Raw genomic sequence first — 15,833 nt, forward strand, 5'->3', positions numbered from 1 at the left:
CCCCCCAGCCATGCCCTGGCGGGCGCCGAGGCCCGGAACTTGGTCAAGGGCGACGTGTTCGGCAGCGCCAAGGTGCGCGAGCGGGTTCGGGGGAGGCCGCGGCCTGCGCTGGCGGGGCGGGAGTGGCAGGGGGAGCCGTGCTGTCTTGCGCGTCGGTAGGTTTCTTGGGTGATCGCTCCCCCGGCTTGCACGGCCTTTGGCGTGCAGCAACGCTTTCTAAGTGAGGTGGTTAGTTTCTCCCGTGTGGCAGGTTAGGCTCGTAGGACTCAGAGGGCTAAGCCTAGAGCTTCTCTCTTCGGCTTGAAAGAAGCTTGCTCGAGCCTCACCAGGAAGCGGTGTGGGTTCATAAATGGAAAAATGTAAAGTTATGCAGTCTGTTTTTCTCAGTTCTGTGGGACCTAGGTTAAAATAGCCGTTATGTTTGGTACAGTGTCATAGTTTCAACACCTTAGTTGATCAATGAATACTTTTAAACCAGCTCCTCTACTCTGCTCTGGTGAGGCCTCACCTGGAGTACTGTGTCCAGCTCTGGAGCCCTCAGCACAAGAAGGACGTGGAACTGCTGGAGCGGGTCCAGAGGAGGGCCACAAAAATGATCCGAGGGCTGGAGCACCTCTCTTATGAGGACAGGCTGAGAGAGTTGGGCTTGTTCAGCCTGGAGAAAAGAAGGCTGCGGGGAGACCTGATTGCAGCCTTTCAATACCTGAAGGGGCCTATAGGAAAGATGGGGAAAATCTTTTTAGTAGGGCCAGCTGTGTCAGGACGAGGGGTAATGGTTTTAAACTACAACAGGGTGGGTTTAGACTAGATATAAGGAAGAAATTCTTTACAGTGAGGGTGGTGAAACACTGGAACAGGTTGCCCAGAGAGGTAGTGGAGGCTCCATCCCTGGAAGCATTCAAGGCCAGGTTGGATGGGGCTCTGAGCAACCTGATCTAGTTAGCGGTGTCCCTACTCACTGCAGGGGGGTTGGGCTAGATGGCCTCTAGGGGTCCCTTCCAACCCAAAACTTTCTGTGATTCAAAGCATCCCCTCCGTGCTCCACCCCTTTTTTTTCTCTTCTCTTGGTCTGACCATTAATGTTTATGTAGCCTTGTAGTGACCTCAACAAAAGAGAAGTGACTTTAAAATGGAATTGATGCCTCTGTGTGCTTCCCTGTGCTGCTATGTAAATGCTTGTGCCTGCTGAAGGAGGAGGCTGGCCCTTCTTGTTTAGGGATTGATGGGATGATTGTTTTTAAGAGGGAAGATTGGTTTGAGCTTATTGTGGATTAGCGCTATAAATCAACATGTTGGCTTGTGGGTGTTTTTTTCCCCTCCATTTTAGTAACGTGATAAAGGGTACTCTTTTCTATGGGATTATATTTTCTGTGACCATTTTTAGACTTTTGGTGTCATTTGGTTTGAAAACTGCTCAGTTGAGCTGCGATAGAATGAAAAACAATGCCTAACTGTGGCAGCTAGGGCTGTAGCTGTCTGAGCTGATTGCTGTCTCATAACTGTCTTATGAGAATGCTTGAACTGCAAACTATTGGAAAGTAAAACTTGTTAGTCTTGGTGGATCAGTAAAATTAGACTTCATGTGTTAAAGGAAGAACTACTTTTATGGCCTAGTCTGTGAGCCCTGAATAGTCAATCATATTGAATACTGATTCATGTCCTTTCTTCTTGCAGCCTGAAGTTTTACACATGATTTACATGAGAATCCTGCAGAAGGTATATGGAATCCGCCTGGAGCACTTCTACATGGTACGTCCATAGTGACAGGTGTAACAAAAGGTGAAAGGAAAAATACTGCACTTAAAAAATTAAATGTTGAAGTATGTCCCTCTTACCTTCTCACTAGCAAATGGCAAGTAGCTTACTGGTTTTTATGTTGTAATTGTATGAATAGGATCTTAGAAATTCTGCCTCTCTTGCAGGAAACTTGTGTGTGAGATGTTGCATACCCATAGGTATTTGCATTTGTGTTCAGGGAGGCAACTAGTCTGTTCACTTAGGCAGGTATGAGAGCACAGTACTGTAGTGTAGCCATCAGCATGGGTCACTTACCAGGGGTAAATGAACCTGGGAGCATCATCTGTGGGCTGTTGCTGAGGCCTTGCTTCTGAGAAGTTGCTTTGATCATTGCTCCTGTGGAAGTTGGCTTCAGCTCAAGATACTTGTAGAAATAGTGGCTTTGTGGGTGCGCTGCCTATGGGTTTCTTTAATTCTTTTTTTTCTTCGTGGAGAGAAGACTCCCTTCTCCACTATAGAAACTTGTGGGCATGAAGAGATGCTCACTTACCACTGAGGGCTGTGAGGAAAGTCTCTGTGGAGAGCCCTCTCCTTCTGCGGTTAAGTTGTGAATTCTTTTCTTGGACATGCTTCAGGGACCAGAAATGTCTGTAAGCTCCAGGAGTGACTGGACAAGCTTATGAAGGGCCACCATCTCTGCCCTTAAAAATACATGCTCTCTTCTTGGGCCATTGCTGGAGGAATGTCCCTGCTTAGATGTTAGACTGGTCTAGGAGGAAAATAAATGTTGCTTTTAATGTTTGATCATCTCTACTTCTCCATTAACTGAGAGGAAAGTAAGAAGTGTAGCTGGAGATTAACTGATCCCTTGTTGATTAACACTTAGTTTGTTTTCTGTCTCTGTTAGACAAGAGCTGATTCGTGAAAGTGAGAAGAAATAGTGTTGTCTCGTGCCAGTTTTGGATAAACTGAAAGGGAAGATCATATGTGCAGAAGATAACTCAGTTCTTTACAGGCAGTGACATTAGCTGGGATACTGTATAATGGGTTTAAAATATCAGGAAAGGTGACAGTGTACCACTACTTTCTCCTTCTGACTTCTTCATAAAACAGTGAGTGTGTGAATTTCGGGGTGTTTAAAGAAAAAGCTTCTTGTTAGGTGTGTAATGCAGAGACTGTCCTGCACCGGTTTTGAACAAATTAAACTGGAGTATTTAGATTGAATTCCAGAGTTTGCAGTGTTACTGCTTTAGTTATTAATTGTCTTTTTATATTTTGACCAGCCAAAACTGACATTTAAAATAGCCTGCTGATTAACTTGATAGCATTCTTCAGCCTCTAACATGTTTCTGTGGATGGGGAGACCATCCTCAGTGTGTTTAAACTATTTCAATTATCTTATGTTGTGGAAACAACCCTGTGTATTTTCATTTAAGTATTCTCTACTTATACATTGGCTCTCTTTATTCTTTAGATGCCGGTCAACGTTGACATAATGTATCCACAGATATTTGAAGGCTTTCTACCTGTTTGTAACTTGTATATTCACATGTAAGTAGAAGATGCTGCATCTGTTAAGTTGCTATTCCTTGTAAAGGTCTAATTTACCAGAATTAGTGGGGCTTTATGTCTTTTTGCTTGTTGCCTCTGAGCAAAGTGAAATTTTCAGATGAACAGGGGACAACAATGTTTAACAGAGTAAAATTCTCAGCAAGCAGCTATCTTGTAAAATTGAATGTGTTAACAAATAATTGAGCCTCACCAAGATGGAGCACAAGTCTACTTTGAATGGCTAGAGGGTCATCATTACACCTAGAAGAGGGATGTTAAGTACCTGTTGTGTAAGTTTGCTGTCTGCATTCTGTGTAGATATCTCTGTTGCAATGAGGTGAGTGTTACAACTGAAATGAAGCTTAAAAGTTTAAGGGGAGAACTGACTAACAGTTAAGTGTAGGAGTTCCCTAATTAAGCTGAAAAGTTGTTCTACAGGCCAGTATTTTGTCTATAGAAATCCTTGAGATGCTGTAAGAATACAAATTTTTAATGCTCATCTGTGTGTGGAGTCCTATTGTGTTATTCTCCTGAGGCTTACTGTTGTCTTGTGCTTGCTGTGCATATGCCCTGGGATGAGAGGACAAGATCTGTTTTGTAGTAAATTGATATCCACAAAACCTGAGTAGTGGTCACTGCAGATAAGGTTGTATTTTGTTTTCCTTGCAGGGAGCGCTTACTTCCAGTGTGCCGGATTAATGATTTTCAAATTGCTGATGTGTTAAACCCAAGTAAGCAAGTACATTGTAATCCTTGTGTTTCTTGGGGTGGTAGGTGTCAATTGATATCCAGGTGCTTTTTCTCATTTGGCATGGCCAGATGGGCATCTAGTATGGAGAACTGTCCCAGGCTCCCAGCTGCAATTCTGACTCTTGCTGTGGCCCTTAGACAAGCTGGTTCTAATGAGGAGTTCTCCTTATTCCTTATGTAGGATAATCTGATTAAATAACTGAGGGGAGTTTTGAGCGCTACGAGTCTGTTGAACTGCTGGTCTGGTGAGCGGACTGTGACATAATTGAAATAGTGTAAGAATAGATGGTAATGAAAATTAGCCTGATGACTCTGGATTTCTTACGCTGGTGCCTATATAAGAAGCAATTGAATTTTTGCTTCATTCTTTCCAATACCCAGCAGTCGTGATTCTGGTACAACTTAGAAAAGGCTATTCTAAAGAACTCTTTTGTTTCTGTCTCTGCCTTGACTAAGACATTCAAGGCCTTTGTAATCATCTTTCACAAGTTTTTGCTTGGAATAGAGCTAAAAAGTCCCTGCAGTTCAAACTGCTGTCTTCAGTTAGCCTGATAATTACAGTAAGGTTCTCTTCAGAGTTGTAGTTGAAGATTGACACACGTTCTCCCTGACTTCTGTTTTAATGGGATGCTGTATTTTAATAGTCTTTCTCCATTTTCATTTGTTAAATTGCATAGAATTGCTGGGACATCATAAGTTCTTAGCTTGATGCTAGTTTTTGTGTGGTATGTGAAATCTTTGCAAGGTGAGCAGGGGAAGAAGTAATTTGGATTCTGTTGTTTTCTAATTATTGTCTCTCCTCTGAAGTATGTTTTGCCCAACTTTTTTTTTTTTTCTAAGCAATTGCAGTGCTTGTGGAAACCAAAATAGTGATGGCTTGTGTTTCCTATTTCAGAAGCAAAGAGGACAGCTCGCTTCTTGAGTGGCATTCTCAACTTTGTAAATTTCAGAGAATTCCGACGTGAGGTCTACTTGGAGTTACAATTGAACTATGTAAGATTGGGTGCCATGTTACTCCAGATGCCTACTTAAGTTTAATTAATGCTAACCTAGAACTGAGAGCATAAGGTTGTGGGTTTTTAACTGCACATTTAAATAACACATTGGAATCTTAAATGTAGCTGAGCAATACAGGAAGGTAACAGTTTAATATTAATGTAAAACTTATACAACTATATTACATATTATAAGCATACACAGCTACTGTAAATGATTTAAGAAAAACGTTTGCAAAGCCCTTAAGGAAATGTGTTAGTTCAGAAGAGTAGATGAGCATGTCAATATCATAAAGGTTTCTGTGTGACCATGACAAAGTTATTACTTAGGCTATTATCTGCAGATTTTTTCCAGTAACTTATTTGATAGTGTAGCCTGGTAAGTGAAGGTTTGACACCTTGCACCGTTTTGAGAAAAGACAGATGTAACACTCAGTGGGCTGAAGCTAGAATTGTAGGTGTCTTCTCTTCTGAATATTTCAGTAGTTTAGAGATGGTGCATTTCATGTGAAATAACGATGAGCAGGGCTCTAATAGAAGCCCAGAGAGAAACCATATTCCTCTAAAAAAAAAAAGTATCTGAATATTTAATTTGCAGAAATCTGCTATGGAGAAACACCAACAACTGGAGACTGCAAATCGGGAGGCAGCAGTGAAACTGGAGAAACTGAAGTGAGTATGAGGAATAAGTACTGTGAGATGCACTGCTTGACTTTCCTGTTCAGTGCACACAATCTGGACAGGCTGGATTGAGGGGCCAATTGTATGAGGTTCAACAAGGCTCAGTGCTGGGTCCTGCACTTGGGTCACAACAAACCCATGCAATGCTACAGGCCTGGGGAAGAGTGGCTGGAAGGCTGCGTGGTGGGAAAGGACCTGGGGGTGCTGGTTGACAGCTGGCTGAATATGAGCCAGCAGTGTGCCCAAGGTGGCAGAAATAGTGTGACCACAGGACCAGGGAAGTGATTGTCCCCCTGTACTTAGCACTGGTGAGGCCCTACCTCGAATATTGTGTTCAGTTTCGGGCCCCTTGCTACAAGAAGGACGTTGCATTGCTGGAGCATGTCCAGAGGAGAGGTACAAAGCTGGTGAGGGGTCTGGAGCACAAGTCGGATGAGGAGCAGCTGAGGGAACTGGACTTGTTTAGTCTGGAGAAAGTGGAGACTTTATTGGCCTCCACAACTGCCTGACAGGAGGCTGTAGGGAGGTGAGTGTTGGTCTCTTCTCCCAGGTACAGGCGATAGGATAAGGGGAAATGACCTCAAGTTGTGCCAGGGGAGGTTTAGGTTGGACATTAGGAGAAATTTCTTCACAGAAGGGTTGTCAAGCATTGGAATGGGCCACCCAGGGAAGTTGTTGAGTCCCTGTCTCTGGAGGTATTTAAAAGCTGAGTAGATGTCATGCTTAGGGACATGGTTCAGTGGTGGACTTACCAGTGTTAGGTTAATGGCTGGACTCTATCTTAAGGGTCTTTTTCGAACCTAAATGATTCTGTGATTCTATATGGGGTGCCTAAACAGGAACTGAGTAGTTAAGCTGTGTGATTTGACAGAATTGTTTGGTAACTACTGTAGGAACTTTTAATTTGAGCAGACCTGGCTTCTCCTTTGGCCCTTGTCTGACTTTGCTGGTTAGCCTCCCTGGGAAATAAGCCAAAAAATATAGAGATATTACTGTTGGGTTGTTCTCAGAGTTACAGAAGTAGCTCTGCTGGTGTTGGGCTAGAAGAGTTGCTGGCAGAAAATAAAAATGTGACTTTGGAAGTATATGGTTGCTTTGAGAGGATACTGTATTTTGTATGTTGGGGACTATGGTGAAACATTTTGCTGCATAGTTGGTTTTCAGTAATATGTCTTTATCTCTTCAATAGCTGTAGGAAGCCCATCTTTAATTTCATAGATGTGTAAAGTTGTCTTCCTTGGCTATTTCACATATTTGCCCCATTCTCTGTTTCAGACCATTTAGTCCTACTGCCTGTGCCTTCGCACCATTAAGTTTTGTTTTTGCTTGTGGATAATAGGATGAAGAGATGGCTAGTTTCCAAGATAGTTTTCAAAATAAAGAGGTTTTTTTTCTCTCATAGCTGCTCTTGGTGTGTGCTAGACAGGAGGTTCTCTAGCTAGCTATAGGTCCACCCTAACACAAGCTGTTTCTATGGCAGGTAATGCGCAAATATCATAAATGATAATCACCACAAAAATTGGTAGAAGTGTTGTTCTCTTTGTGCTTTGCTTAACATGATCTTTAAACTTAGTCCTCTGTCATGCTTGTACCACTTCTTGCCAAAATAGCTCTTTAGATTATGCTTCAACTACAAAATCTTACAGGCAAAGGAAAGCGAGATGTATTAATTGGAGACTGTCTTGCCCTGATTACTGAAGTTCCTGGTTGTAAAGTCTTTGGAGAGAGTGATTGTTTTGTATACTGTACTCTGACCTGACTGATGCTGAAATTGTCCAATATCTTTATTTTTTTGCTTAGCACTGTTCCAGTTGAACATCAAGCAGAGGTCAAGCAACTGACAGATAATATTCGAGAACTGGAGCAACTGCTAAGGCAAGACTATCGTCGGAAGCAAGTATGATCTTGTGATATATTTCTCTGAAATCCTGCTGTGGCTTCTGATCATAGATGTTCCTTATTTCTGTTGACTTTGTTCCCCCCCTACTTCTACAAAGGATAAAGGGGACTTCTCTGATTTAAAACAAGGGTCATTGTTTCATATTCCTTACAGTGAAATGTTGCATACTTGAAATCAGACTTAGGGAATACAAAAGTGTATTTAGCTCTTTCTTTTTGAAATGTATTACTGCAATGACGTGGGAGATACCTGTGTTATTGTTCAGAAGTGTGGTATGTTTGTTTCCCTCTGTTTTCCACCTTAATTTGAAGAATTGGAACTGCAGGTGAGCCACGGCAGGAAATGAGACCTAAGAAGGGTCACCCAAGGGGGAATGCCTGGCAGAAAGAGTAGGGTGGTTGCAGGGGTAGCTTTCCAGCAATGGCAACTTGCTTCTAAGGTCTTGTAGGTAACCTTTTCTCTGGCTTTGGGGAAAAGAAACAAAGCAAAAAATCTGTGGTTAGGGGCTTTTATGTTAAGTCATGTCTCTAGTAATTAATACTGTTAACCATGTGTTTAACTTCTGTATTATTAGGGACCTTGTATTAAGTTAGTTTTTTCTCAAGAACAGTGCCTCTGGCGAAGAAGGTTATGTGTGTATAATGCTGCCAGGGTCAGTAAGAATAGAGGTAGTCCGTCTCTTATCCCTGTTCCTAGTTACCTACTGCTGGCTGTGTCCCTAGTGCTCCCAGTGGCTTTTGCGACAATGTTCTCCTTCCCTGTCTTTTAAGTCTTATAGACTGCAATTTTTGTCTGTTAGTTGTGGCACTCCAAAGAAACTGTAAATGGGATTTCTCTTGTAGACAGATCTATGATAGAAGGGTAAAGGAGATAGCAGCTGTAGAGATGCTTATTTAAAGTTTGCTTTTTTTTTTAGACAGCTTTGCAAGAAGTGATTTCACAGAAGAAGTCAGATATTGCAGAGAGTACCCGAAAACTGGTAAGTACACCTCTGTAGGTGTAGGCTGTAGATTGCATCTCAGATCAACTAATAGATTGTCTCTCTTTCTAAGATAAAATTGGACCTTGGAGCTAGGCAATGTTCAGGTGGTGATTATTAGACTTTTAGAAGACTGATTTGACTTTTTTTTTTTGAAACTTTACTTGTTTTGTAGCTTGTTTTGTTGTTAACTTTAAATACATGTCTCTGCAATGTGAAGCTTTGTCTGTGTTCAGGAAGCTGATCTGTTAAAGGGCAAGAAATCTGGACTTCTGAGAAGCTATGGGCTTACCTTGGGTGCATAGAATGGCTAATGAGGCAGCCACCAACCTGGTGGGAATAAAACAGGAGTTCTTTTGAGAGGTTGTGCAGGAGGCTTGTTCTTCTACCAGGTTGATACAGCTGGCTCTGAAGCCCTGCAGTAACTGCCTCAGTTGCCCTAGGTGACGGGTTCTGAAGGAGCGAGCTGCTAGTAATATGTACTGGCTGGCAGGCTTTTTGTAGAGTACTAGTTAAGTGCTGTTCTTGTCACTTAGTATGGCACCCCTGTACGTGTGTTCAGGGAGCAAAATGGACTGTTAACAGCTTTGGGAATGTTAAAGCTATTTGGAGGAATTTATTTTAAAAACAAACCTTCTAATAAGGAATGACTTGCAACAGAGAAGAGAACCTGTCTAATCATAAGATCCTGGCAAACTATGCCTCACAATTCCTCTTTGTTCACCTAATTGCTAACATTGGCAGTGTGTTTGTGTTGTTAACTAGAATGAGCTTAAAGTGACAATGGCTACTTTGAAAGAAGAGCAAGAGCAGCTGAAATCAAAAATTGTGGAGAGTCCAGAGGAACTGAAAAATTACAAAGAACTGATGAAAGAGACTGTTAAGAAACTCAAGAGATCAAAGGTGAGGTTTTCCTCTGTCCACACAAGTAGGTATTCTATTAGGAAATAAAAGCACATGTTTTACTGAACTGTCATCATCTAGAACTGCTTCTTGAATGACTTACACTTCTAGTCAAAAATCAACAGAACAGTGGTTAGTCTGAAATGAAATCACAACTTCAGAGAAAATTGAAGGTTGGTTGCGGAGGGTGTGTCTTTGGTTTTGGTTGGTTTTGTTTGTTGGTGTTGGGGGGGGTGCTACCTTTGTTTTGATTGTGGTTTTTTTTTTTTAATTAAAGTAGGATTGCAGTCACTGCTGCTTTGTCCTCAATGAGAACTGTTTATTTGAGAAACTAGGTGTAGAACTCTTGAATCTATACTATACAATACCTGTCTGCTTGTTTGCAAGAGACGACAATATTTTGGCAGCTCACAAACATACTTGGATTTAGAACACATGGTTCATAGTGTCTCTGCTATCGTTTTCTATTTCTGGACTTGGTGGCTGCCTCTGTTAGTATGCTGAATGCAGAGTTCCCCTTCCTAGTTTTTTTTATAGTAATGTCCAGTTTTTAAATGTTTGTAGTTCATGATTGCTCATACATGAATGGAGCTTGCATAACTTTGTATTCCTAGGTATTTTTGTTACAAAGATGTAAATTTTATTGCTGTAATTCTAGACGTTTTATAATCTTTTACGTAATTCCTGTTATACAGTATAGAATTTCTTCACCATGCAATTTTTCTGTCCTGAAAGCTCTTATAACAAGCCAGTTAGTTCGGTGTAAAATGCTTGCATGTCACTTTTCCTGTGCTTTCCAAATAAATACTTGTTTTACAAACTGAAAATATAATTTCAGTAACTACTAAATATTCCGGTGTATGTTAAATGAGGGAATGGGTGCAAAAGTCAATATGCATTAATATTATACAAAATAACTGCTGAACTCCAAAGCTGTTTTATTAATAAGACTTTTCCCTTTAAAGCAAGAAGTTATTGAAAAATATGAAGGTTATAGAGACCTAGTTGAGGTTCTGCCGTCGTGCCAACTGGAGGTGCAGTTATATCAAAAGAAGATGGAAAGACAGGGAGCAAATGTGGAGAGACTGGCCAGCGTATTATCAGAGGTTTGTATTATCCAAATTGTGTCTGACTAGAGAGAATTTAATGTCTAAGCAAGATGGGTCATCATCAGTAAATGTCTGTGTATTGAAAGTTCCTATATCTCCTCTTCCCCCAAAAGAATTTGGGTAACTTCAAAATCTCATTCTTAAAAACATCAATAAAACACAGCTGCTGCTTTGCTGCATGCCACTAGCTAATGTACTGTTGGCCACTTTTAATAGTCAAAGCCTTTGTTGCCATAGAAACCTGACCTAAAATAGTTTGAACTGTCTTGGGGTTGTTGGTAGGAAATGATGGAAGAAGGAAAGTGAGATCTGGTTTCTTCTGCCTAGAGAGCAGAAACTAAGAGCAAAAAAAATTACTACTTCAAGAAGAGTCATGTCTTAAGTGCCTTAACTTTATTAATATTACTAAGCTAGCCTTTCCCTGATGAAATGTTTGTCACAATACAGTACCTTGCTATTTGCTACTCAGTTTTGGGAGAAGGCAGTTTTTCAGGGCATTTGAAAAATTATATGCAGTTTTTTGGGGTATTTGTACAGCATATGTTCAAATTGCCCTTGGCTAAGAGCTATAGAAGAGCTCATAGTAACTTCTGAGATCTTGTCCATTTGGATGTATTTAAAATCAGATAAAGACTAGGGAACTGGGGTTTAACTGAGAGAATTGGTTAGCAATCAGATCTTCAGAAGCAGGAAGCTAGTTCTAATCTTAGTAAACCAACAGGGTATGCTGTTTTGATTATTTTCCCCCATTTAATTTATTTCAATACTTCTTATGTATTATAGGTCAGAAATCTGGAGGACCAGCTTGAGAGTGCTCAGATAGAGCTGAAAAAGGGGAAGACGGATGAAATGTCCTTAAAGAGACTGGTCACTGCAAAACACGAGAAGCTGTCTACAGCTGAAATAAGGATAAAAAAGAAGCGTGAAGATGTTGAGCAATATAAACAGACCACATTTGAGTATGGATGAGTTGACATTTCTGCCTGATGCTACTTTATGTCTTCGTTATGTGCTACCAAAGTTCATGCCTGGTACAAACATGTAGCTTAGCAGTAAGAAGAAAATGAGTGATATGGGATAGCTTTGTATGAAGACCAGTAATGCTGCAGGCAGGGACTTGGGGTCTCAAATCAATAATTGCAATGTGACTTGACAGCAATTCTTTTATTGGAGCACTAATTTAATTTATAATGCTTATTCTTGATTCTTTTATCTTCTTAAAGAGAATGTCACATTGGGATAATTTTCCAACTTATCAGACTTCAACAAAGCCCCATTTGCCTTTCATGAATTTTTCATAATTTCCCTTGCCACTTTTGCTCATTATCAAAGATGTTCAAGACCCATGGGGAAATGGGGCTTGTATCTCAGAGGAGTATTATCCTGACATGATGCTTCTAAAACAAAAGGAAAAGTGTAATTTGATCAAAGCCTCTTAGCCCATCATCCTTCCTACTGTGTGCTAAAGGCAAGTTGCAAGGCAGTGTTTACAGCCCAGCAGTCACTTCTGCAGCAGCAAACTGCAGTGTTGTAAGGTCATGGCTTCGCTGTGAGATCAGAAGTGCTGAACTGTTATAGACAAAGCTTATTGTATAATGCTTTTTCTGTACATGGATAGGAAAGGGAGTATGGAGAGTTATTGGCTGGGTAGATTAACTATGATGGAAGAGAGCTGCTTCTACATAGCTGAGAGAGCCAACTAAGATTTAGTCACGCTGAAAGGCTTGTGTGCTGTGTAGAATAGCAGCAAGATTCCCAAGCTTCCTTTGCTCCTCATCTAGTGCATTGTACCTGCTAAAGGAGATTAATTAAAAGCTATTTTTACTTCCAAATAAAGAATGAAAATAATATAATCTAATGCTCCTTTATGTTAAAAGTTGCTGCCAATTTATCTGTTCTTAACATGTTAGATATTTCCCTTGAGTGATAAAATTAGATGCTTTGATAAGCAAGAGGGGAAGGGGGGTAACCTTGGTTTGAAAACAAGAGGTTTTGCTGGTGAATAACAGAATGTGTCCCAACTCTTCCCTTGAGGTAGGAAGATTGTAAGTAGGCTCTAAGTATGAGTTATTTCAGCCATTCTTTAGAGAAAGCAGCTGCTACAGTTCCAACTGTAATTATGGTACAAACTCTTAGTATAAACTGGTAGGTGTTTTTTGCACTTGAAGCCAGAGTAGATCTCCTGTTCCTGCACCAACCCTTTGATTACATGGCAGCTCACAGCTGGAGATAATCTGAATTTACCTGCAAGCAGGGGAAATACTGTTCGATCTCTGTTTGGGATGCAGTGAAATGATGGACTGGAAGTTGTGGATGACATACATAGATGTATGGGATCTGAGCTCTGACTTGGTGGGAGGGGATCTGAGGTGAAGGAAAATGTGTGACGTTCAATCATGCTGAAATATCAGGTGCAGCTATATTGTTTTTAACCTTGTCCAGTGGCTGGCCTTTAGGCAGGGTTCTCCACTGACACCCGTACTGCATTACTCAAAGGCAGCAAGATGTAGTGTCCAGCTGTCTGTTGGGCTGGTTGCACTGGAGTCACTTCAGTTGCCTTGACTTGGCACCAACTGTGCATCTTCAACATACTCCTCTAACTCCACTTTGATTTTTGCTGCTTGTACCTAAGTTGTTTAAGAATTGGACAAATTTCCAAGCAAGTAAATTCTATACAGCATTGCTTCTAGAAGCTGTTAGTTTCATGCTCATAAAATGCAAGCTTTTCTCATTGTGGGGTTAAGTTTAATCTGGAATTAGTCAAATGGCTCAGTGCTAACTTTTTTCTCCCACATTTAGGTATTGTAACAGAGTTCAGGAGAAGAGGGGTGCTGTATATGATAAAGTGACAGCCATTCACAAGGAAATCCAACAGACAAGGTTCAAAATTCAGCAGCTGAAGGAGAATGCTGAAAGAGAAGAAATGAAAGCCAAGGTGAGTTTTTTTCCTAAAGGAATCCTGTTTGGTATTCTCAAAACTGATTTTTAACTTTGGGCTGTGTAAAATAAAGGAACACTTATTGGCCCGAACAATGAGCAGGTTGTGCAGGTGGTGGTTTGGGTGGCTAGTGGGAGGAAGAGCATTTCCTGCTTGTGGTTCCACTGGGTTGCTAGGGCTTGTGGTCATCTCTGCAGGTTGTAGATAGTCCACGGAAGCAGGCTTTGCAGAGGAGGCTCTGGAATGGTGTGATTGTCTAGTATTTTTGGGAGGTGACATTAAACTTGTCTTCTCACCTGTGCCTGTAGCAGATATTATGCTAGTGCCATGATGTCACACAGAATCACAGAATCGAAATGTCCATTTCTGTGTCGCAGTACTTCCAGCTCTAAGCAGTCAGACTTCTTTTTTTCTTTCTTTGGCCACTGGGACTTGGCCTGTGAAGCTTAATATTCATGTTGTACTGATGGGCAGTACTATAATGCTCTGCACAGTCTCTCGCAAGTAGAGGACCACATAAATCCTTTCTTCCTAGGGTTTTGGGAAGATGACTGTCCAGCTCAGCTTTGGAAAGAGGCAGAAATCCTGATGGGTTGGGAGTAGGGGATCACAGTCTGCCTGTAGTGTCTCATACTATCTGTTCATTACCGAAATACTTTCCATGCTGGGAGGGTAATAGCAGCAGTCACAGTGGCAGAGACCTTGGTGACATGGGTTAACACAGAATGGGACAGTAGTAGTGTGAATATTGGGCTAGTGCTGGTTGTTTGACCCTCTTAGTATTGTGACCACTAGAGTTACAACAGAATCACAACATCGACATTTTACTTGTGGCTGCTTTTATTCTTCTGATGTTTTGTAACTTTCCTGTGTTCTGTGAATGCTGCTGCTTAAGCCTGGGATGAGGTACTTTTTGAAATCACTCAAGACCAGCAGACCGCTCTCACTTAAATCCTTATAAAGCATAAACTTTAACTTTGCTTATGGATTTTTTTCCCCCACCTTATCTCCTCTTTCTAGGAAATATACCTAAATCTGAAGGCTGGGTTGGAGAAACGTCATGATTCTCTCATTAAGACAGCAAAGAGTTATGCAGCCTCAAGAGAAGATAAAATTGCTGAACTGAAGAAGGGACTGTTTAGAGTTCAGACTCCTGGAAGTACTTCTTAGATCTGTCTTCACTTGTATTCCACTTTCATTATGTTTATACTCATATCTGAACTCAAGAGCTTGTGCTTTGTATGAATGAATAATTATTCCAGGCAAAAGCTAGCTTTCTCAAAAACTGTTTCAGAACACACTTAGCTTTCTAGACAGATCCTGATGTCGTGAGCTCACTAGTGTGGATAAGAAAATACTGTTTGTATTGTTTCAGTCAGTATCTGATTTTTAGCAGTAATAATGCAAGTCATGCTAACACCGAATTGCTTGACAATTAGACAGAATCCTGCTTTTTGTAGAGACTGTTCTGCAAACTTTGATCTGGAAGACGTGGCGCTTTGGTCTGGCCTGAATGGACACACTGTTCAAGATAAGTCAGTAACAGGTGGTATTCCAGTACCATTTTTCAATTAATCTTAAATCCTGATGGAGCAGTAGCATCCATGTAAATGCCAACTTACTCTCATCATGAATATTGGTGACTGTAAACACTCAAAAGTATCATTTCTGTGAACAGTACGATGCCTCTAGATTCTTGAACTCACCGTTCCTGCTCTGTGGGGTATTGAACCCTCATTTGTGTTTGTTAGAAAGTCTGTTTGGCTGCTTAATCCTATTAAAAAAATGAGATAGATGAGTATTTTGTACTTTAACTTGTGATGGCACTCAGTTTGTTCCAGAAGTAAAATGTTAATTTTTAAAATAGTTGATATAAGGATATTTAACCCTATTTCTCTTATGTCTTTTTCCCTCCTCACTTTCCCAACTGACTTGGCATAACATTCTCATTTAAAAAATTTGGCTTGTACATTTGTACAAACATGTACTACTAAAAGTTTTTCATAATGAAGAGAGGAGGATTCAAGCCTATATAGATGATATCTTTCTAGTTTTAATTCTTCAACTTCTGTTATTAGCTAGAGGTGCTAGCAAGTCAGTTAGGAACAGCAGGTGATCATTGCTTCTAAAGCTCTTACGAAGGCATCGGCTCCTCTTTTGCTTTGAGGTTTTCTTACATTGTAGCATGTGAAACTTTTCGGTGAAAGTCTTTTAATCTGCAAATCTTAACCTAGTACAAAGCTTCTCCTACAGTTTTCCCATTTCCACCATATATAGCCAGTGTTATAGG

General features: G+C 40.8%; 1 protein-coding gene across 1 annotated transcript; it reads left to right on the forward strand.

The window, feature by feature from the left end:
* The first annotated feature begins 11 nt into the window (after positions 1 to 11).
* NUF2 (NUF2 component of NDC80 kinetochore complex) lies at positions 12 to 15,360 on the forward strand. The gene is made up of 13 exons (XM_009645302.2): positions 12 to 72; positions 1,675 to 1,749; positions 3,212 to 3,288; positions 3,958 to 4,019; positions 4,934 to 5,031; positions 5,632 to 5,705; positions 7,515 to 7,611; positions 8,531 to 8,593; positions 9,359 to 9,496; positions 10,462 to 10,602; positions 11,389 to 11,564; positions 13,405 to 13,540; positions 14,564 to 15,360. Exons 2-13 carry the CDS (start codon positions 1,690 to 1,692, stop codon positions 14,711 to 14,713), a joined length of 1,272 nt encoding a protein of 423 aa, XP_009643597.1. The 5' UTR covers positions 12 to 72; positions 1,675 to 1,689; the 3' UTR covers positions 14,714 to 15,360.
* The last annotated feature ends 473 nt before the right edge of the window (positions 15,361 to 15,833 follow it).

Source organism: Egretta garzetta, unplaced genomic scaffold, assembly GCF_000687185.1.
Source record: "Egretta garzetta isolate BGI_Z169 unplaced genomic scaffold, ASM68718v1 scaffold598, whole genome shotgun sequence".
Taxonomy (NCBI): domain Eukaryota; kingdom Metazoa; phylum Chordata; class Aves; order Pelecaniformes; family Ardeidae; genus Egretta; species Egretta garzetta.